The 22,576-nt window shown below is 36.8% G+C and overlaps 1 protein-coding gene across 2 annotated transcripts in view; it reads left to right on the top strand.

Annotated features, from left to right (window-relative positions):
* The window catches only part of itga9 (integrin, alpha 9), a 103,422-nt gene that overhangs the window by 29,043 nt on the left and 51,803 nt on the right, over positions 1–22,576 (top strand). Inside the window, exons 6-15 of one of the 2 annotated variants that reach the window (XM_051916674.1) lie at positions 2,726–2,855; positions 2,937–3,022; positions 3,140–3,202; positions 4,913–5,050; positions 6,065–6,170; positions 7,733–7,827; positions 10,091–10,181; positions 12,603–12,648; positions 12,771–12,925; positions 16,190–16,350. In XM_051916674.1, coding sequence (XP_051772634.1) covers positions 2,726–2,855; positions 2,937–3,022; positions 3,140–3,202; positions 4,913–5,050; positions 6,065–6,170; positions 7,733–7,827; positions 10,091–10,181; positions 12,603–12,648; positions 12,771–12,925; positions 16,190–16,350 — 1,071 coding nt within the window. Of the gene's footprint in view, positions 1–2,725; positions 2,856–2,936; positions 3,023–3,139; positions 3,203–4,912; positions 5,051–6,064; positions 6,171–7,732; positions 7,828–10,090; positions 10,182–12,602; positions 12,649–12,770; positions 12,926–16,189; positions 16,351–22,576 lie in introns of those variants that run through there. The other variant, XM_051916675.1, reaches the window with a different exon arrangement.

Consider the following 22,576-nt stretch of genomic DNA (forward strand, 5'->3'; position numbering starts at 1 on the left):
AAAACCTTAATTTCTTTTCGACTGAAGAAAGAAAGACATCTTGGATGACATGGGGGTGAGGAAATTATCAGGAAATTTTAATTCTGAAGTGAACTAATCCTTTAAAGAAAGAAATTCATATAAGTACATGATGATAGAATTTACTTTTTTGTGTGTGTGAACTATCCCTTTAAGAGGAAGGTTGCATTAATTCCAGTCCTTGGCTTGACAGGCCCGTTAGCCTCTGTTTAAAAGATCCCTGCAAGAATTTGAACAGAATCCAAACTGTTTGTGTGCGATACACACGTTTGCATGGAGGCTGCGAGTTGTTTGTCCACTTGCCCCTCATTTTGCACATTGACCATTTCAGTGTTTTGTATGAAGTACAGCCAACCTGTTAACGTGCAGTCCAGGCTTTGGAACAGATATGAGAACACAGGCTGACAGATGTGATGCCCAACAGTTCATCAATATCATCACTCACTCTCTGACCCTTTTCACTTTGTTTTTCTTAAACGAGAACAAAATATGACTGGAAACTAAACTCCATGGAGGTTCTGATTACTGAGGTGTTATTCATTTATCAGACTGTGTATTTTAAGAGATGGCTGAGAAATGGTAGTTCACTAGATTTTGGAACAGAGCTCTTGTTTGTCTTGATACTTTAAAGCCGACCAGATCAGCATTGGATGTTCACAGAGAGGAATCCAAAAGGCTTGACCCATAGAAGAATGGCATCTGCATTGGCCGCTTTGTAGTTTGGGTGGTAATGGCACTTTATCATTTGGAAGAATGTCTTAAGTGACCTTAAGTGGCTGAAACAGATGTCTAAAAACTCCTTGATTGAATGCTGTCGACTCAGCTGGAGGTGGTGTTTTTACATGTTTGGCAGAACTGGCCCAGTCAAATAGCTTTTGTGTGTTTTTTAGCAGTCAGGCGTTGTGAAATGGAAAAAGCAGTGAAGAACGTCCATTTGTGGCTTGATGGAACTCAAAACAACTACGTAAAGACCCCGTTTCTTCTGTCACTCGAGGGATATTCCATGTGCCCAAGCTTTTTTATTTGTATCCTCAGAGATAATGGGTGTCGGAAAAAGGGAAAATGTTTTTTTCCACCAAGCTAAACATTTATGCCAAATTGTGCATTTTTTAAAAATATATATGTTCAACTTGTTCAGTGGCTTTGGTTCCACAAGTATTTTTCCATTCCATTTTCTTCATAGAGATTTTTCACAGGTTCTTGACAATTAAACAACATAAATCGATTGTCTTTTTTCAAGAAATTACACTACTGTTGAAAAGTGGGGGTCTGTAAGATTTCTCTTAATTAAAACATTAGAAGACTCTAATGTTCACCAAGGCTGCAGGTATTTGATCAAAAACACAGTAAGAACAGTAATATTGTGAAATATTATTACAATTTGAAAAATGGCTTTTTTTTATGTGAATATATTGTAAAATGTAATTTATTCCTGTGGTCAAAGCTAAATTTTCAGCATCATTACTCCAGTCTTCAGTGTCACATGATCCTTCAGAAATCGTTCTAATATGATGATTTGCCACATTTTCTATATTATATTATATTATATTGCATTGCTTTATTTTATTGTTTTATTATGTTTTATTATATTTAATTATATTAAAATAAAAAAATATATTTTTAAATTATTTTAATTTTTAAATTTTATTTTATGTTTTATGTTTTTTATGTTATACTATATTATATTGTTTTATTTTATTATGTTTTATTTTATTATATTATATTAAAATAAAAATATTTTTAAATTATTTTAATTTTTAAATTATTTCATTTTATTGTTTTACGTTGTTTTATTATATTGTATTATATTAAAATAATACTTTTAATTTTAAATTATTTTATTTTATTGTTTCATTTTGTTTTATTATATTATATAATATTTTATGTTTTATTTTATTTTATTATGTTTTTTTATATTATATTAAATTAAAATTAATACAATGTAATATAATATAATATAGTATAATATAATAAAACAAAATAAAACATAAAACAAATAAAACATTAAATTATATTAAAATAAATAAAACAATATCAATAATAATAATAATATAATAAATAAAATAAAACATATTATATTATATTATTAATAAAAAATTAAAGTATATGCAATAAATAAATAAAAATATTTAGATTAATATTTAGATTACAAAAATACTGAATTTTTTAATTGTTGGATTTCTTTTTAGGATTTTAGTATTGATTTAAATAAACTTTTTTTTTTTTTTTTTTTTTTTTTTTTTTTTAATAACCAAGTACTGTATATGTCATTGCTTAACAACCTTGCATTGTAGATCTTTCCTGAAACATTTATACAGTATCCCAAAAAATACATTTCTCTATGGAGAAAGGGAATGAGATGTTTGCTGCTTACCCTGCTGTCGTGCTCCATTGCGGCGGTCGCGTAAAACAAAACGGCGTCTTATTTGGAGTGTGACAATGTGGAGCAATTAAAACAGTTCAAAGGCTTGAGTTCTCCTCCAGCTTAAAGTCCATTGAGTGATCAAAGCGAAGAACGACAGCTGCCCTTTCAGCTTACGGTTGGGTTACCAGCAGATAGTACAACATGGTTTGTGGCTTTCGGTTGACCAAAGCCTCACCAACAGCTACTATAATTTGAAATGTAACTTTTTTCAGCTGTTCAAGCCTGTTGAAAACTTGGTGTCTTTTTGAATGGATCTCCATTTCTTTTTATATTGTTTTCTAGGAGCTTGTTGTCATGGGTGCACCTGGTTCTTACTACTGGACCGGAACAGTCAAAGTGTTTAACATGACATCCAATACTCTCTACAACCTTAATCAAGACGACCTGAGCCCTCAAAGATACAGTTACCTCGGTAATTCCTGCTTGGATGTTAATAACTACTTCAATATTGCGTGCTGTAGATCACAGTCCATCACAGATTTGTGTTTTACAGGGTATGCTGTGACCGCTGGTCACTTTTCCTCTCCAAACACCATTGATGTGGCAGCTGGTGCTCCTCAAGACAGTGGTGGTGGAAAAGTGGGTGCTTTTCACTTAGTTTCTTGCGGTGTTCAGAAATTGCATCATTGCTTCCAGGTTCTGTTTACATTACACCAACTTTGACATTATAAAACCACACTGTCATCCATATTTTAGGTTTACATCTTCAGAATTGAGGGAACGTCTCTTGTGAAGACATTTCAAGCCTCAGGGAAAATGGTGAGTATAATGTTCCGGTTTTCTTATGATTTATATTTCCAAATGTAAAATGTTTTTTTAATCATTCATAGCTATTTTAAGAACACAGAAAGAAATGTTTCAAATGCATGTGTTGATCAGGGGCTGTCGAGATCCTAAAAGGACAAAAAGCATCATAAAAATCACATTAACTCTTTAAAGCCTATGGTATCATATTTTATATGGGTCATTGACGAACAAGGTTTTTAAAAGTGTAAAAAAACATAATGGAGATATAATTAATTTAGAGGTTTTATTAAGTGTTAACAATGAGATTATAATCAATTAACACTGCTTTTGTCATTTTTTACAAGATGGACAAAATTTGTCACCAAAAAAGTCATTCGGTTCAACCAAAATTTCGGTTTTACCGAATGACGATATTTTCAAATGCTAACAGGCTGATATCTAGCTAGCTAGCAAAAGAACAATCAAACATTTTATATTTAGTACAAGTTTTTAAAATGTTACAACATTTTCCGTGTTTTATAGCGGTTGTACCGAATGACCTGATGTTTCGGGACATGTGTATGAACAAGTGAAAACATGAATTTTTCAAATAGTTAAGAGAGAGTTAGTTACTTTGCTTCATGACCATGTGGTCCTTTGCAGGTGTCTGAATGATGTCACGTGATATTGACCACATGACTTGATCCAAAATGGTCCCTTTATATTGGTTACTCCGAATGACATCAATGAAATTCATTTTTCCGGACATTCTTTCTCATAACAAAGCAACGACTTCTACACATAATTTTTAAATACCATTTTGCACTATGTTGATATATGATGATATAAAATCATGCCAGAATAAAAAAATATATACATTTATTACATTTTAAGATATTTTAATCACAAATTAACGGTTGGACGGTTAAACCGAATGACCTTTTGACACTTCAAAATCTTTAAAATACCTTCATATGTAGCAAAATATAATTAAAACCTCTTGGATTCAATAAAAGAGATCTAGTTGTACTACCTTACATACTTTGGATGTCATATCTTTGTTTTTTATTATTATTATTAAGACCTTTGGACAAAAAAAAAAAAGACCCGTCACGTCATTGACCCATATGCAAATTTCTTATGCCTCTAAATTATGAATATGATCAAAACTTTGGTTAAAATCAAATCTACTACATGCCTTCTGATCTTTTAGTATAATTGTAAGCCTTCAGCTCGTGGTTCACGTCTTTTTGCTGTGAAATCTTTACTGATTTTTATAAAGTAAACAACTTTTATATTGTTTGTGATATTTCAAGATGGACACCTATTGACATGAAGCAGCTTCGCTTTACTTGATTAAACGTACATCATTTAATATTAGCAGCTGCACCAAATTGCATATTTTTGCTCAGTTTGGGCCTCTGTTGTTTTTTCCTGCTCGAGTATGAGCTTTACTATATCATACTATATTATCATCAAATATGATACTCAACAAAAACCACATACTCATGCTCTATATCCCAAGTTTTGTGTAAGAAAAAGCACAAAAATTGAAGTTGTTAGTGGAAAACCAGCTCTCATATATCTTCATGTACAGTATGTTCAAATATGGGGCAGCGTAGCTAAATCATTTCTTGCAAAGAAAACACTAGTATGAGGTAATGCATCTTATGGAGGAGTGATGTGCCTTGTGCATGGCTTTGTTAACCTGACCCGTTTGCTCTTGGCTCGGCTTGGTTTCAGATGGGCTCTTACTTTGGCTCCTCATTGTGTGCAGTTGACCTAAATGCGGACGGACTGTCGGACTTGCTGGTGGGAGCACCCATGCACAGCGAGATCCGGGATGAAGGCCAGGTTTCTGTTTACCTCAGCAGTGGTAATGTGAGTTCACTATGCCTTACATACAGCATGTGTTTACAATATTTGTCATAAACAACACTTTAAACGATGCTTTTAAAGTTGGTAGACTAATGTCTTAAAGGGGACATATTATGAAAATCTGACTTTTTCCATGTTTAAGTGCTATAATCATGTCCCCGGTGCATCTACCAACCCAGAAAACGTGAAAAAGGACAACCCAGTAAGACTTTCTCTGCAAGCATGTGAAAAAATTAGCCCCTCAGATTTCGCTCCCCTTGTGATGTAGGAAGGGGATCTTATTATAATATTACCGCCCCTTAATCTGCATGTTTTCACCCACAGTGCCGCCATTTTGTTTTCGCAAGCGATAACGGTGTACCAGTTCTAACACCATGGCAAAAGTTCGAGCAAAGCATGCTAACTGTTCTGTCGTTGTCTGCACAGACGAGCACTGAACACTATTTAGAGTACGGGTTTTGCACAAAAGATTAACATGACGGCACATGATAGTGGATGAGTTGAATCAACTCCACAGCAACTACATAAATTTATCCACTAACCATTCAGAAACGTCTAAAAGTTGTAACTTCTTCCTGAGTCTCTCCATCAGTGTCGACTCCGGTTTGAACAATGTAAGGCTGAACACCGTTACTGACAATCCTCATTTTGGCTGCGTGAGATTCACCAGCTTTGTTGTTGTTGAGCGACTGAAGCGCGAGCTGTTAAAGCTCCGCCCTCTTCTGGAAAGCGTTTTCCTCTCATTTGCATTTAAAGGGACACACACAAAAACGGTGTGTTTTTGCTCACACCCAAATAGGGGCAAATTTGGCAAGCTATAATAAATGATCTGTGGGGGATTTTGAGCTGAAACTTCACAGACACATTCTGGGGATCTTATATTACATCTTGTGAAAAGGGGTATAATAGGTTCCCTTTAAAGTTGCATTGTGCTTGAAGTGACCAAGTTTTATATCTTCATGCAACTTGACAAATGTTTTGAACATAAACAATGTTTTTTTCTTCCTGTTTGTTTAGGGAGTAATGGAGGAAGTTGCGGTATTGAGCGGTGACAATGCATACAATGCTCATTTTGGAGAGTGTATCTCGTCTCTTGGGGACATTGATGACGATGGCTACCAAGGTCAGTGTCCAAAGTCTGCTTGAGCTCAAAATGATTACGCATCAGAGCTGTGTATGAGCTTCTAAAAACACCAAACACATCCATTCATGTGGAAATGAGATGGTAAGAAATTAGAGCTGATGAAGGTCATTCAAATGGCCTGAGGAGGAATATCTGAGAAGTGGAGACAGATGTATCGGATTAAACAGGAAGTGAATCTTTCCGGTGTGGGATGTTGAGGGGGTTGGCAGCACTTTAAAACAAGAGTCTGATTTAAACAATCGAGCGTTCTAGTAAAATCTGTACACATGTGTGATTAGCTGATTAACTGTTCAGGGGGTCAGTGTGGTAGTAAATGTCCTTTAGGAGGCTGTAACCATAAAGAGATTACATGAGGTTAACCTGTCTCCATTTGACCTGCCTCTTATTGGGTATAAATGTACATCAGCTTGTGAAAAACAGGGGGTCTGTACCCTAATAAAGATTTCTATTGCAAATAAATGCTGTTCTTTTAAACTTTCTATCCTGAAATAATCCTTCACGGTTCCCACAACTGTTTTCAACACTGATAATAATCATAAATGTTTCTTGAGCAGCAAATCATCATATTAGAATGATTTCTGAAGGATCATGTGACACTGAAGACTGGAGTAATGATGCTGAAAATTCAGCTTTGATCACTGGATATAAATTACATGTTAAAATATATTCACATAGAAAATGGTTATTTTGAATTGTAATAATATTTCACAATTTTACTCTATTTTTGATCAAATAAATGCAGCCTTGGTGAGCAGAAGAGACTTCTTTCAAAAACATTAAAAAATCATACCGACCCCAAACCCTGAACGCTAAATATATTAAGGTTATGCATGTAAATAAGCCAGTAAATTGTCTCAGTCTCAAGTGGCAGAAACATCTCAGGTTATAAATATAGATATTAATGGCTGGTGCTTCATATTTAGTGTTTGCAGAATCATTTTTTGCAGCTCAGCACATTTAAAATATGTGGTAGTCATATGTGCACTGCTGTTGTTCATGCACAAGGGCTTTTTTTATGACACAGTTTCAACCCCCTGAAGGTTCACAGACCTTTACAGGCTCTCAAAAACACGTAAGTGTCCATTAAGTGACTTAGCAGAGCGTCTCTCTAACAGAGATGGGCTTAAAGCAAACAGTCATTTATTGGGGTCCTGACACACACAAATCCACTTCTAGCGTTTCTATTCCAGTCGTAGGACTCTGGCAGGCTCTCTAAAGCTGGCTGCACACTATTCTGTTGTTTTTTTTCTAACATTTACGATCGTTGCTTGTCAGACTGTACGTAATGACCCCAATAAGATCTTGAGTAAAAGCCAAGGCTATGACAGCTGTATATTGTCATCAATTTATGTACCATGTTCTTACATCATCAACGAGACGTGAAACTCAAATGGTAGCGTTTCCCCTACGACAAAAGAAATATTTTGAAATCTCTGAAATTTAGATAACAGAATCGTGGTAAATATCGTACAGTGTGTGCTCTCTGTTTCTCCCTTGTTTCCATCTTTCTCATTGACTTCTTCTTGTCTTTTGTGCTGTAGATGTTGCAATTGGAGCCCCTAAAGAGGACGACTATGGAGGAGCTGTTTACATCTATCATGGCGATGCCACAGGAATAGTTAACAAGTACTCAATGGTAATCAACCACATTCTGCTCAAGTGATTTGGTCAACTTTTTGTATTACTTATTAAAAATTAGTATCTATATTTTTATTTTTTTGTTTTATTTGTTTTATTTTGTTTTAGTTTTTTGTTTGATTTTTTTATTCTATTATTTTTTATCTATTTTATCATTTTATTTTTTATCTTATTTTGTCATTTTATCTTTTTTATCTTATTTTATCATTTTATTCTTTATCTTATTTTATTATTTTATTCTTTATCTTATTTTATCATTTTATTTTTTATCTTATTTTATCATTTTATTTTTTGTCTTATTTTATCATTTTATTTTTTATCTTATTTTAGCATTTTATTTTTTGTCTTATTTTATCATTTTATTTTTATCTTATTTTAGCATTTTATTTTTTTTATCTTATTTTATCATTTTATTCTTTATCTTATTTTATTATTTTATTTTTATCTTATTTTAGCATTTTATTTTATTATTTTATTTTATCATTTTATTTTTTATCTTATTTTAGCATTTTATTTTTTTTTATCTTATTTTAGCATTTTTTTTTTTATTTTGTTAGCTTTCAGCAGTATACAGTAGACCATTAGTTTAGTTTTTTCATTTATTTATGGTTCTATTGAGCTTGATTGGTGACTGTTTTAAAATGAATCTGATAGATTGATTTAGTTAGCGGTGCGTCACTTGTTTTATTGAGAAACCTAATAGCTCATTCAGTTTAACAGTTTGATTGATGGGTTACTTGTAGGTCCAGATGAAATCTACTGGCTAATTTTGAGGAAAAATGCCTTAAATGGAGCTGAGAGTGTTACACGGATATGGATAGCTGAAAGAATAAATCAAATTAGCCAAAATATTTAATAACTGAACACACAAGGGAAAGGGAGTGTGGCATTTTCAAATGTCTGGATGTTTTCTTAAAGGGGTCATGAACTGCATTGTTTTATTGTTTTATAATGTTTCTTTGGGTGCACTTATAACGTTAGTATGCTTTTTAATTAAAAAATGGTCATAATTTAGAAATAAAAGGCATTTTTCCTACCCTGATTTTAGCCCTATGACTTGAACGCTCTGTTTTAAGGGGAGTGTCTGCTGTGAGACTTCAGTGTAAACGCCCACTGCTGTGATTGGCTGATATCTTTGCATATGAAATAGTGAAGTATTACTCTCTCGAAAACTTTTAGCACGTTTTTACTATTACAGCTCCCAAGGTTAATTAATCATGAAAAGTGTTGATTAAAGCATTACATTTAAATCTATGACATATTTAGATCGTGGCATAAAAGGTTGCAGTGATGAACATTGTAGTCGATCACAGACATGTTGTTGAGCTCATGAAAGCAGTGATCTCGTCATTGCAACTCAATTTCTGCACACTAACGAATGCTTTCATCATAACTAACAGTGCAAACTCGATATAACTAAGAGATTCATTGAATAAAACGGGAGTTTTGTCGCGAGTCCAGAACTCAGTCACTGATAAACTCACACTGTTTGATTGACAGCTCCAGCGATTGTAAAGGGAGCGTTCTTTGATCGCTTTCTATATATAATTTAATCACCGTTTAAATAACAGATTATTTTTGTCCTACTAAGAGAAACAACGTGAAGTTGAGCGTTTAGTCACTGGTTTGATTTACTGACACACAGACAAAGATCATCTGACTGTACATGAATCATTAATATCAGATCAGGCATTAGAATTAACACAGTTACTGACATGTTGTTGCATTACTGTCGAGTCCATATTGTAAAAGTCTAAAGTCTGAAATGCGATTGATTTACCAAAGAATCCACAGTGAAATGTACCGAATACAAATAAATAAAGCTCAACTGAGACATTCACATTGTTGAAAATAAATAACCATATTCCTGCATTAGGATCCTTTGAAAGGTAATGTTATTTTAGTCCTGTATCGCTCTTCTCTCCTCCTCATCTCACTAACACACCAGTGGGCGGGGCTAACGCTGCAATGATGAAGTAGGTGTTGATTTCTTCTGTGGAGGCGGAGTTTCACCTGTCTATAGATAAATTCCAGGATCAGTCGTTCGTTGGTGTCAATAAAAGCTTTTATTGGACTAACAAGGACGTTTTCAGTTCTGAAACGTACAGGATATTCTTATAGTATGATGACCTCTTATATATCAAAAGCTCAAGGAAAAGTTGATTTCTCAATTCATGACCCCTTTAATGTTTTTTTCTGTCTGCTTGTTAATACAGATGATTGGTTTATGTGATTTTCTCTCTCACCTTGATCATATGCAGAAATTGTCTGGGCGAAGCATCAACCCCACCCTCCAAATGTTCGGCCAGTCAATTTCCGGCAATGTGGACATGGATGGAAACGGATATCCAGGTTTGGCTTTACTTTAGACACTTGGCTAGTTCTGCTCAAATGAGCATTGAGAATGTTCCGAATTAACTAGATCAAAACCAACCGCATTCAGTGAGAAACCACGACGGGTGCCAGACCACTTACACTGGCTTTTTGCGATCTCTGCGTAAAGATGGGAAACATGTAACATTTTTACCGACCTTCAGTGAGTTTATTCCATTCTGGAAACCTCTAAGTATTAAAACTCAATGTGTAACTCATGACATGATTGATTCGTCAAATCATGTGATTTGTCCAAAGCGATTGGGCTTATGATGTGAAAGCGGCTGTAAAATGGTCAAACGCATCTTTTTTCTCATCCACAGAAGAATCTGGTGTAAGACAGGATTAATTATATGATGGAGAACGTTCCATGCTGCGCTAATCCGAGGAATGTAGATTAAGTGTTTGCTTAATTTTCTTAACCGTTTTTTGACACGTTCTGTCTGCTCGGCCGAGCTCATAGTGCTGTGGCCAGCAAGCATTTTGTTTACAGCATTCCACAGCGGACGCTCTGATTAAACAGAGACGAAAGTGAAAATCAACATCTTTTATTAAAAGAAGAAACAATTGTGTGTTATATGCTGTATAGCAGTTAGCCTGTACAATACTTAAAGAGAAAATGCTGTTTTACATTAGAGTTTACTAATTATTGGTGACCAATCATAACCCTTTGCTATCAGAAAAAAAGTTGTTTATATGCCATTATTTATTCATATTTTAGATTGAGCTTTTTAGGGGTTCAAGCACATAGTGCTGAAACCATATTGTAATTTTAAGGAGTTTTATTATTTTTCTTCCACCGTAAAACTGATCATAGACTGAAAACAGACCAAACCGTAAGGCCTAGAAACTTGAAACTTGATAGGCCTCAATTTGGGGAGAGACTGACAATGTATGACCCCGATTGGCCAATAGGTGGCGCTACAGCGATCAAAAACGTGAAACTCAAGTGCCTTATATCATTGGAATCCTTGGCTCAAGACGAACAAAACGTATATCTCCATATATTTCATTTGCGCCTGGAAAAATTTTCCGCCATTTTGAATTTTGTCCAACTTTTTTGAGAACTAGTCCTAGTTTTTCGCCCGATCGGAACCAAACCAGTGCAGAAATGTTTTCTGGAGACTAAATATAAAAAGTTATCAAAAAAAAGTTAAAATTTTGATTGACGGTCGCTACAGGCCGCCAAAACGTTCGAAACGGGCGTGGCCACTTTAACTAAAATGGCTATATCACTTTTGAACGGAATGAGATATTTTCACCAAACACGGTATACTGGTGTATGGGCTCAATCTGTGGTCACAGTAAAAAAAAAATGTGGCGATTGGACACTTGGTGGCGTTATGAAATAATAAAAACTTGAAAACAGCTACAACTACACAACCGTTAGTCCGATTGACTTAAAAATTGCAGTGTCTTGGTCCAAGGAGCCATGATTGTCTATGGGGACATTGGCATACAAAAACATGGCCGCCATCGGCCAATGAAGTTTGAGCACCTATTAGACAAGGTTATCAGAGGCCAGTCGGAACGAAACTCGGTGGGCATGTTCGACTCATGGTCCTAGAGGTCTGTAAGAATTTTGAAAGAAATTGGCCACTAGATGGCGCTAACAAATTTTACGCCTCTCTAATCATGTGGTGTTTCACACATACACACAATATTCATATCATTTGGTAGATTTCCTCATTCTGAACAACTTTGCCTCAAGAACTCAAAACTTCACAAAAATTGGTGAGCACATGTGACATAAGATTCTAAACAAGCATGCAAACTTTTATGGAGATCGGACCATAGGTGGCGCTATAACTGTTAAAAAGCTTTAAAAACCATATATTTCCCATGGTAAATTGCTTGTATTGGCTGTAATTGGTCTTTTCCATCTATGATCTAATTGGTTACAGGCTTGCTAATTAAAACATAATACCTTTTTACGCATGTGCTTAAAGGCCTTAAAGCGCGTGAACCCCGGTAATTGCTGCTCGCAGCTATATTTATTTTTATGTTTTCGGTTTTTAATTCAATTTTAGCTTAAGAATTTTCTGTCATTTTTATTTATTTATTTATTTATTTATTTTTTGAAATATTTCTATATTGCTATCCTTTTTCCGTTTTTGTTTAGTTACAATTTTAAGTTTTTCATCTGATATTTATATTTCTCAGTATCTCAGCGATTATGATTTTTAATAGTTTAATTTTAGTCAACAAGAACTGCACTAAATTGTAAAACATCTTATCATCAGGTCAGAACCTCAAAGGTACAACTTTGTATCTTATCAGCCCATAAAGCATATTAAGACCTTAAATGAGGTCTTGAGGTTTCTATAACTTTTTTAAACACAAAATTATTCCTGACCTTCCAGAAAAACGTTTTTGTTTGTTTGTTTTCACCCATATCAGATGTGACGATAGGGGCGTTCATGGCTGACAGTGTGGTTTTATTAAGGTAAGTCATGCACTTCTGATCCAGCAAAAGCTTGTAATTACATCAATTTCTAGTTAGTGTTCTCTGATCATCCCATCCATTCTGGTGTAGCTTTGACCTTTCTTTGCTGTTGCATGTGACAGATCCAGGCCGGTGATCTCTGTGGACGTCTCCATATTTTTGCCTGTCTCAATAAACATCACAGTACCGCAGTGTCATGAGGGCCCACAGCATCTCAACTGCTTCAATGTCACCATCTGCATGAGCTTTCGAGGAAAACATGTGCCTGGCCACATAGGTGAGTTACTACATATTAGTTTTTGGGAATGTTTTTGGTTCAGTGTTTTATTTTATTTTATTTTACAGCATTTTTTATTATTTTCTCAACTGCTTCAATGTCACCATCTCTACCTCAAACCCTCTAGCGCCACCAACAGTTCAAAGATTCTCATATGCTAATAACTTTTGATGCATAAGTCCTAGAAAAAAAAACTTTTTTCCTCTGAGTCCATGGCTCATGCTGATACAATTGCACCCTATGACGTCATTTTCCATCATGAAAATTTTTCCGTCATTTTGAATTTTCCGGAAAACCTACTTTTTCGAACTCCTCCTAGAGCATTTGTCCAATTTGCACGAAATTTGGAATGTAGCATCTACTCACACTCCAGGCAAAAGGTTATTAAAATATTTTTGATCGGCCAATCCGTTCTCATATAGCGCGTCAACGAATATGATGGCGAACACGCAAAAATGGATTTGATGCTGTATCTTCGCAATGATTTGGTGTATTGACACAAAACTTGGTATATGTCATTACGGGCATGACTTGGGATTAGATGTACAGTATTGTCACAGCGCCACCTACTGGTGCTGAGATAGGAAAAATGGATATTTTTGCTAATAACTTTTGAATGCCTCGTCCTAAAATCATGAGGATGCTTCGATTCCTTGAGGCATGGCGAGTTGAACGATATCCAATTTTCTTTGGTCGGCCATTTTGGGCGTCGACCATTTTGAATTTTGTCATAAAATGCTGTGTTTTATGAACGCATGAACATATCATTACGAAACTTATCGAGGACGATTCATCGAGGCCATGTTTTGAGAGGACCTGTAAAGTTTTAGGTCAGCGCCCCCTAGTGGTCAAGAGATATAATGAAATTTATGAAAATTATTATAACATATGAAAAATTCAACATATTGTCATTTAACTTACATCATTAGATTTGTTGGCTTATGCCAAGTCCTGCGATATCCAATTTGCCATATTCTACCATACTTACTGTCCGCCATATTGAATTTTATTCAAAACCCACTTTTTCGAACTCCTCCTACAAAATTTGTCCGATTTGTACGAAATTTGGTATGTAGTATCTACAGACACTCATGACCAATAGTTATTAAAAGATTTTTGATAAACCCAACTGTTGTTTTATACTGCGTCAACAAATTTGTCTGCGAGCACGCCAAAATGGATATGCGGCTGTATCTTTGCAAAAGTTCTGTGTATTGACATGAAACTTGGTACATTTCATCACAAGAATGACTTGAGGGTGCATGCAGAGATTCGTCATAGCGCCACCTACTGCTCAGAAGTTATAAACCATGTTATTATAAGTGCTTTAACTGATGTAATTTAAACAGCTTTATCCTAACCTCATGATCACAGATGTCCACAAATATTCCTTTTTCGGCTTGCCCCCGTGCTGCTTGCAGCTATATTTTTATTTGTTTTTATTTTATTGTTTTGTTTTATTTTTATTATTTAATATTTTAATTTAACTGTTATTTTTTTATTTTATTTTACACACTAAACTTATAACTAGATACTCTTGATAACTCTGGTTTTTAACTAACCCAGTGTCCTTTCTCTCTCATGACCTGTGCTGCAAACAGCCCTGAACTGGAGGTCATTGCCTGTTGTTCTGAACTTTATTTCACTCTATCAACACGCAGACAGACCTAGAATAGAATATTATGAAATGTCATCCAATGTTAGATACGAAATGATTCAAATACAGGAACTCACCACTATGGCTCTCACATAATGTTACTAATATCACCAAATACAGTTTTAAAATTGCTCAGAAAAAAGGCTTCTTTCTCATTAAATCTAGTTGTTTTATTTCTGATATTTTGTTAACTCTATTTTTGTTGCGTGACTCATTGAGCCTGACTGCATGTGCTTGCTTAACTTGACAAGACGGACACCATACAACTACGGGCTTCAATGAGAATGACCTCTTGCTCACCCTTCGGGTGTGGCCACTGCTTGCTGAGTGGGTGTGGCCTTATGGGAGATGGAGTATATAAAGGGGGTGTTACATAATGGGAGGTTTCTATAAAGTACAGAGCACTAGTGTTAGCTCCACATGGCAGTCGCATTGGAAAGTGCACCTTGAGTGTGGGTAACGCCCCGGTTCTGTAGGCCGGAGTGAGCTCATGGTGCGCTCACAGCTGGATGTATTCAAAGAACAATCCCCTGCATTGGTCCAGGAGCCCCTTCCTGCTTCCATTAGAGTAACACCCTGTGAGACTAGCAGAGAAATAATAGCTCTTACCGTCAGGACTGGAGCAAGGGTCCCGCAATTACACATTTGACCTCATCACAAAAACTGTCATGAAATTCATCAGGTTCCTATAGTCAATGGAAAGAAAGCAGCTATTTCTGGGGTCGTGTCCAAGGGTTCTGTGTTTTTGATCAATTTCTGTGTTTTGGAAAAGCCTGTAGGTGTAGATGGATGAATCTCACCAAGAGATGTCTGGATCATATTTTATCCTAAAACAAAAAGAAAAAAAAGTAGTAATATTTTGCACCTGAAATTTACTTGAAGAGCATTTAGTCTATTTTTTGACAATTCAGGACATTTCCTCTCAATTCACATTTCTCACTCAAATCTCATTATTGTAATGTAAAATATATATATATAATATTTGAGTTATATAGTATAATGTTAAGTACACATCATAATGTATTTGTTGTGATAAATTAAAAAAAATCACTATATAACAGTAATGAGAATGAGATTTTATTTGCATTACAGTAATGAGAATTAGGAGGGAAACGTGCGTATTTGTGACAGTTTCCCTCCAACTTCTCATTACTGTAAATTACTCTAAATTACTATTCATTTATTTATTTCATTTAAATTTTTATTTTATTTCGTTTAAGTTTTTTATTGTTTTATTTATTTATTTATTTATTTATTATTTATTTTAAGTTTTATTTTATTTTATTTTAACCCAAACTTTTCTTCATGAGGTTCATCGGTACAATTTGAACCATGTTTTTTCTTCATGTCTTTGCTGTTTTCTCAAGACTTCCATAAATTAATCCAAAACATTTAACTCTTGGACGTGGTCCCAGAAATGTTCTTGTACTGTTTTCTCTCATTTCCACAACTTTGACAGTGGGAACTTGATGTCTTACTTGACTTTGTTTTTAAATCTAAAGTCGCCCTGGAATGCGTCTGATAGTGAGTGTTTAAACACAAACCGTGTCTGAGAGATGTTTACACTGTTGTCTTACTGAAATGTGTGTGTCTATTTTTCTCCTCAGAGTTGCTGTACAATCTAACAGCAGATGCAGAGAAGAGACACAAAGGTCTGCCGGCCCGGGTGTATTTTGGAAACGGCGTTGAGCAGACAGGTGCTGTAAGTCAGCTTTTCAGCCTGGAGATCAACCGACAGCAGTGCCATCAGTACACGTCCTTTGTAAGGGTGAGTTTTCCTCAAAGATATCCCAGCATACCTCATGTTCCACAGGTTCAGACTCCAGGGTTTTGTCCTGTAGTCAATATGAAATCAAAATTTTCTTCTGTAATCTATGCAATCTACATGCCTTCTGCCCTCTTTGATTGATAGTTTATAGCAAGTAAAAGTCATTTTGTACAAACGTCCACCTTCAGTCCGTGTCTTTTTGCTGTGAAATCTTTACTGATTTTTATCAAGTAAACATAAGAATAACTTGTACACCGATCAGATATGACATTATGAGCACTGACAGGTGAAGTGAATAACACTGATCATCTCTTCATCACGGCTCCTGTTAGTGTGTGGGATATATTAAGCAGCAAGTGAACATTTTGTCCTCAAAGTTGATGTGTTAGAAGCAGGAAAAATGGGCAAGCGTAAGGATTTGAGCGAGTTCGACAAGAGGCAAATTGTGATGGCTAGACGACTGGGTCAGAGCATCTCCAAAACTGCAGCTCTTGTGGGGTGTTCCCGGTCTGCAGTGGTCAGTATCTATCAAAAGTGCTCCAAGGAAGGAACCAGCAACAGGGTCATGGGCGGCCAAGGCGCATTGATGCACGTGGGGAGCGAAGGCTGGCCCGTGTGGTCCGATCCAACAGACGAGCTACTGTAGCTCAAATTGCTGAAGAAGTTAATGCTGGTTCTGATAGAAAGGTGTCAGAATACACAGTTCATCTCAGTTTGTTGCGTATGGGGCTGCATAGCCGCAGACCAGTCAGGGTGCCCATGCTGACCCCTGTCCACCGCCGAAAGAGCCAGCAGTGGACACGTGAGCGTCAGAACTGGACCACGGAGCAATGGAAGAAGGTGGTCTGGTCTGATGAATCACATTTTCTTTTACATCACGTGGATGGCCGGGTGCATGTGCGTCGCTTAAGTGGGGAACACATGGCACCAGGATGCACTATGGGAAGAAGGCAAGCAGTGTGATGCTTTGGGCAATGTTCTGCTAGGAAACCTTGGGTCCTGCCATCCATGCGGATGTTACTTTGACACGTACCACCTACCTAAGCATTGTTGCAGACCATGTACACCCTTTCATGGAAACGGTATTCCCTGGTGGCTGTGGTCTCTTTCAGCAGGATAATGCGTCCTGCCACAAAGCAAAAATGGTTCAGGAATGGTTTGAGGAGCACAACAACGAGTTTGAGGTGTTGACTTGGCCTCCAAATTCCCCAGATCTCAATCCAATCGAGCATCTGTGGGATGTGCTGAACAAACAAGTCCGATCCATGGAGGCTCCACCTCACAACTTACAGGACTTAAAGGATCTGCTGCTAACATCTTGGTGTCAGATACCACAGCACACCTTCAGGGGTCTAGTGGAGTCCATGCCTCAACGGGTCAGCAAAATGGGGACCAACACAATATTAGGAAGGTGGTCATAATGTTATGCCTGATCTGTGTATGTTGTTAGTAATATTTCAAGATGAACATTTATTGGACTGAAGTTGCTTGAAGGTTTACTTGATTATCCTTCCTGGAATCTCACCAATAATTAAAGAGGAATTTTTAATGGCGATTAATGTTAATTTAGTAAATTATGATATGTAAGGCTCACTTTTAAAATGCATTCAATTCCTGATGGATAAAAGCCTACTTTCTTTCTCGTAGAATGTGCTGTTTTACCAGGAAATACATGATATTTAGAAAGTAAAATGGTGAATACCATTTCATGTTGACTACATGAAATGGGTGTAGCAGAATTCATGCTGGTCCATGTGATGTTATTTGCACTTGTCCTAGACTGACCCGGTGTCTTTTCTCTCCCATGACCTGCGCTGCAAACCGCCCTGCGCTGAAGGTCAAGCCATGTTGTGCTGAACTTTATTTCACTCTGTCAACATGCACCAAATATGTTCATGTGCGTGTTTCTGTAATTGCGTTGAAATAGTTGTTTTTGTTGGTTTTTATTTATTGCTGGTTGGAGGATAAAACAAGCTATGCTTCCAATGGGAAATTGAAAACTGTGATTTCACACCTGTTCGGGAGATTAAAGAAATAGTTAGTATAGCAATTTTGACTCATAAAATCTCAAAAGTACACACTTGTGCTGTATTCTGAAGCTACACGATAGATTTGTGTGAGGAAACGGCCAAATTGTGTTGCAGTCTTGCCTTCAAGGAACTTCAGACATATCCACGTCTTTGGTGCCGAGGTTAAAGCTCTGATTAAATCATGTAGGAGCTTGTGTGGTTTCATTCAAAGGAGAATTTCACTAAGTGTCCTATAATAAAGTCTCGCTATCAAAATGAAATGCCCACCATCAGGTGACAAACAACTACCTTTGAAATGCAGAGTACTTAATGAGAGACCTTGTTTCGCGAGTCGGCCGAGAGACAGTCGTCATTGTGACCGCACAGTTAGCCTCTTGTTGTCTGTCTGCTGGTAATAGGCTGCTATCACAGCGTTCAGTCACTACACACAGCGTCAGTATCCTCAGGGCGTCGCGGCCGTGGAGCTCCAGCTCTAACTAGGACGCCCACACAGAGCCTGTAAATTTCACTGGCGCTGCTTTATGAGTCACTGCAGGCCACTTCTCCATAGGGGAGCTTCTTACAGGAAGGGTTTGCCCCTTACCATGCTCCCGAAACGAAACAGCGCATACTACAAATATGCTTTAACCAACAACATTAAGCCTGTGACTATAGAGTTTGCTGACCTAGTCTTAAAGGGGACAAGATGTAATATAAGATCCCCAGAATGTGTCTGTGAAGTTTCAGCTCAAAATACCCCACAGATCATTTATTATAGCTTGTCAAATTTGCCCCTATTTGGGTGTGAACAAAAACACGTTTTTGTGTGTGTCCCTTTAAATGCAAATGAGCTGCTGCTCCCGGCCCCCTTTCCAGAAGAGGGCGGAGCTTTAACAGCTCGCGCTTCGGTTGCTCAACAACAACAAAGCTGGAGAATCTCACGCAGCCAAAATGACGAAAGTTTTCAGCCTTACATTGTTCAAACCGGAGTCGACACTGATGGAGAGACTCAGGAAGAAGTTACAACTTTAAGAATGAAACTGGACGTTTCTGAATGGTTAGTGGATAAATTTATGTAGTTGCTGTGGAGTTGATTCAACTCATCGACTAGCATATGCTGTCATGTTAATCTTTTGTGTAAATCCAGCGTTGAATTGACCCTCGTTTGTGAAGCAGTCCGGCGTAAAATGACGGCATGACAACAACACTCTACTACAACAACTCTTCCTCTTCTCTAAAGCAGCCCGACATGGCCTCGCCCCCTTTTGTTGCGTGTTCTCGGGGGCGGGGTTTATGTAAATTTTGGGTTTGTGATATCACTAACCCGGGAAGAAGCTCGTTGTAGTCCCTACCAGCCGTTTGTTGTAGTCCTTAAAAAGTGATTTCTGTAAAAGAAAATATCTCTCTTTGCATTAAACTTTGAGCGTCGTAACTTTGCGGATACTGTTTATGCTCAAACAGCAACATTACACACTAACTAAAGTTAAAAAGTGAAATCATAATCAAATAAATACCAGCGTTACAGCAAAAGGCTTTAAAATCACCTTTTTTGGTGCTGCTAACAAATACACATGAATGTAGCTGTGCTGTAGACGTAATGCATTTTAATATTTCATCTTGTTTGTAGACACTGCAGATTTGTTGCTGCATCTGTCTTTGTGTGTGTACTTTCAATCAAACAACGTACATCTCTTCTCAAGGCCCAAAACAACCATAGAGAGCTGCTTGTTTATTGCAGATTTTTCACTTATAGTCTAATGAGTCAGCATAGTTTATTTTTTGTTTTAAATGTTTTGATGAAACTGTTTTGGACTAGGGGATCACAGATAGATGTATATCTGTTTTAATGGCAGGTTAATGAGTGAGAATTGTAACATAATGCCTTCAGATCTTGTCCTTATGTTGTGGGTGGGCAGGAAGATCACCATGCCATCTCACTGGGTGATCCTTAATGGATCAAGCAGCATAAACAGCCTTCATCTAATGTAAAGAGACAGATTTGTCTTGAAGGCCACACTTGTTTCGGTAGATTTGATGTGAATCCTGTCTGTCAGTGGGGAAACTTCTGTATCTCACTTAAATTACAGTCTGAATGCCCCACAAAAAAGGGTTTACAAGTGTTTTCATCCTGGATGACTATTTATTAGTTCCATGTGGAGAAAACTCTTATCTCCTCCATTATTTTCTGGTATTTGGTGGTGCTTTCTAAGGCCCTACTACTACTGCTAATGTTAAACTTTAGTGTGTTTATCTCATCCCATCATTCATGATGGCGAGTTTTGCATGGGCAAACACCCCTCACGTTTTCTTCGGAACATGTAAATCAATTATTGAATTTCTCTACTAATTGCACTATGAATTTGTATTATATTCCAAAGTACATAGTATACATAGCAAGAGTATAATCATAGCAAACACTTTCAACTTTGTCTGAAGTAAACTGACCTTGTTAGCGCAGATTTGAATTAACCTGTCAGCCATATGTAAGTGAGATGTACTTTTATTGCACTGTATTCTTTGTGCATTTGTGAGAAGTGTTTGCATTAGCAGGGCTGCTCTGTTTAAAGTTTGTGTAAGAAAAGTATCTGTGCCTATGACGTGTCTTAAGATTGTTTAAACTGATCATGCCAGGCATGGCTTTAGTGGAGTTATATTATGTCAGGCCGTTTTTATATGCACTGGGTAGTATAGTAGCTCAAAGGAGTTACACGGTTCAAAAGTTTGAGGTCTGTAAGATTTTTAGGGGCCAACCACCGAAGGTCCATTGGCGTTGTTCTTCTTCTTCCGCTCGGGAAGTCTATGGAAGCCCATAGAACCGCTTGCGGGAAAGTTATGAAATTTGGCCACACAGATAGAGGACAGTCTGAACTGTCACAATAGCAAATTTGGAGTCTCTATCTCAATCCCTCTAGCGCCACCAACTGTCCAAACTTGCACTTATATTTATGCTAATAACTTTTGAGCCACAAGGGCTAGAAACTAAATTCTTTTCCTCTGATTCCTTGGCTCAAGATGATGTCATTTTCCATCATGAAAATTTTCCCGCCATTTTGAATTTTCCGAAAAACTACTTTTTTGGAACTCCTCCTAGGTTGTTGTTCCGATTTTCAAGAAAATTTAACCAGATCATCTTCAGACCATGCTGAAAAAAGTTATGGAATTCAAATTAATTAGTCAAACCGTTTGCGAAAAACATGTGAACGAATTTTAGATAGCGCTTGCGAAAATAGACGTGAGGCTCTTTATCGTATTCAGACCAAACTTGGTCCAAGTCATCACAAGCATGACCTGAGGTTACATGCTGCCTTTAGGCACAGCGCCACCTACTGGTCCGGAGATATGAAAAATGGCTATTTTGTCATTTTTTCCAAAAAATTAGTGGTGGTCTCGTTAGATTCGGGGCGTCATGCCAAGTCAAATGATATCCAGTTTTCCCCATATCGGCCATTGTGGGTGTCGGCCATTTTGAATTTTGTAGTAAAATGCTGTATTTTAGGAACGCATGAATGTATCATTACGAAACTCAGTATGGGTCATTAGCACGATGCCCTGAAGGAGTCTGAGAAGTTTCAGACCAGCGCCACCTAGTGGTGAAAATAATTATTTACATGCTTATAACTTTGGATGTGGTGTGACTTATTTTCACAGGACTTATTTTCATCTCCTTGGATTCCTGAATCCTTGCAGAGTCCAACAATACCAAACATGCTAGGTTTCGCCTAATGGTTAGTGCAACTTTGTGAATTAGTGTTTAAACAACAATTGTGAATATCTTTGAAACCATTAGTCCAATCGAGACGAAACCACAGTAGGAAAGTCGGAAACATAGGTCGATGCCTATATGCTATATGCTATATGCTAAAATTTTGATAGTAAGTGGAAAAAATGCATATCAAAGTCATGTGTGGGTAATTTTTTATGTGTTAATACATATGTCTCCTAAACAAAATGAGATATTTTCACCAAATTTGACACACTTATGTATGGGGGCTCTCTGAGGACAAAAAAAGCGGTGGGACTGTGCCACTTGGTGGTGCTATAATTGAACAAAACATGAAATTGTCTCTAACTACAGTACTGTTGGTCTGACTGACTTCAAAATTGACATGCAGCGTCTTTGTCTCTGTTGCTATCATTGCTATCATCATTGCTATCATACCATTATGACATTGTTGGTCTGCTGATAGCTTCCCAGCAGCAGTTTTTGAAAACTGTCT

Source organism: Ctenopharyngodon idella, chromosome 13 (genome assembly GCF_019924925.1).
Source record: "Ctenopharyngodon idella isolate HZGC_01 chromosome 13, HZGC01, whole genome shotgun sequence".
Lineage (NCBI taxonomy): Eukaryota > Metazoa > Chordata > Actinopteri > Cypriniformes > Xenocyprididae > Ctenopharyngodon > Ctenopharyngodon idella.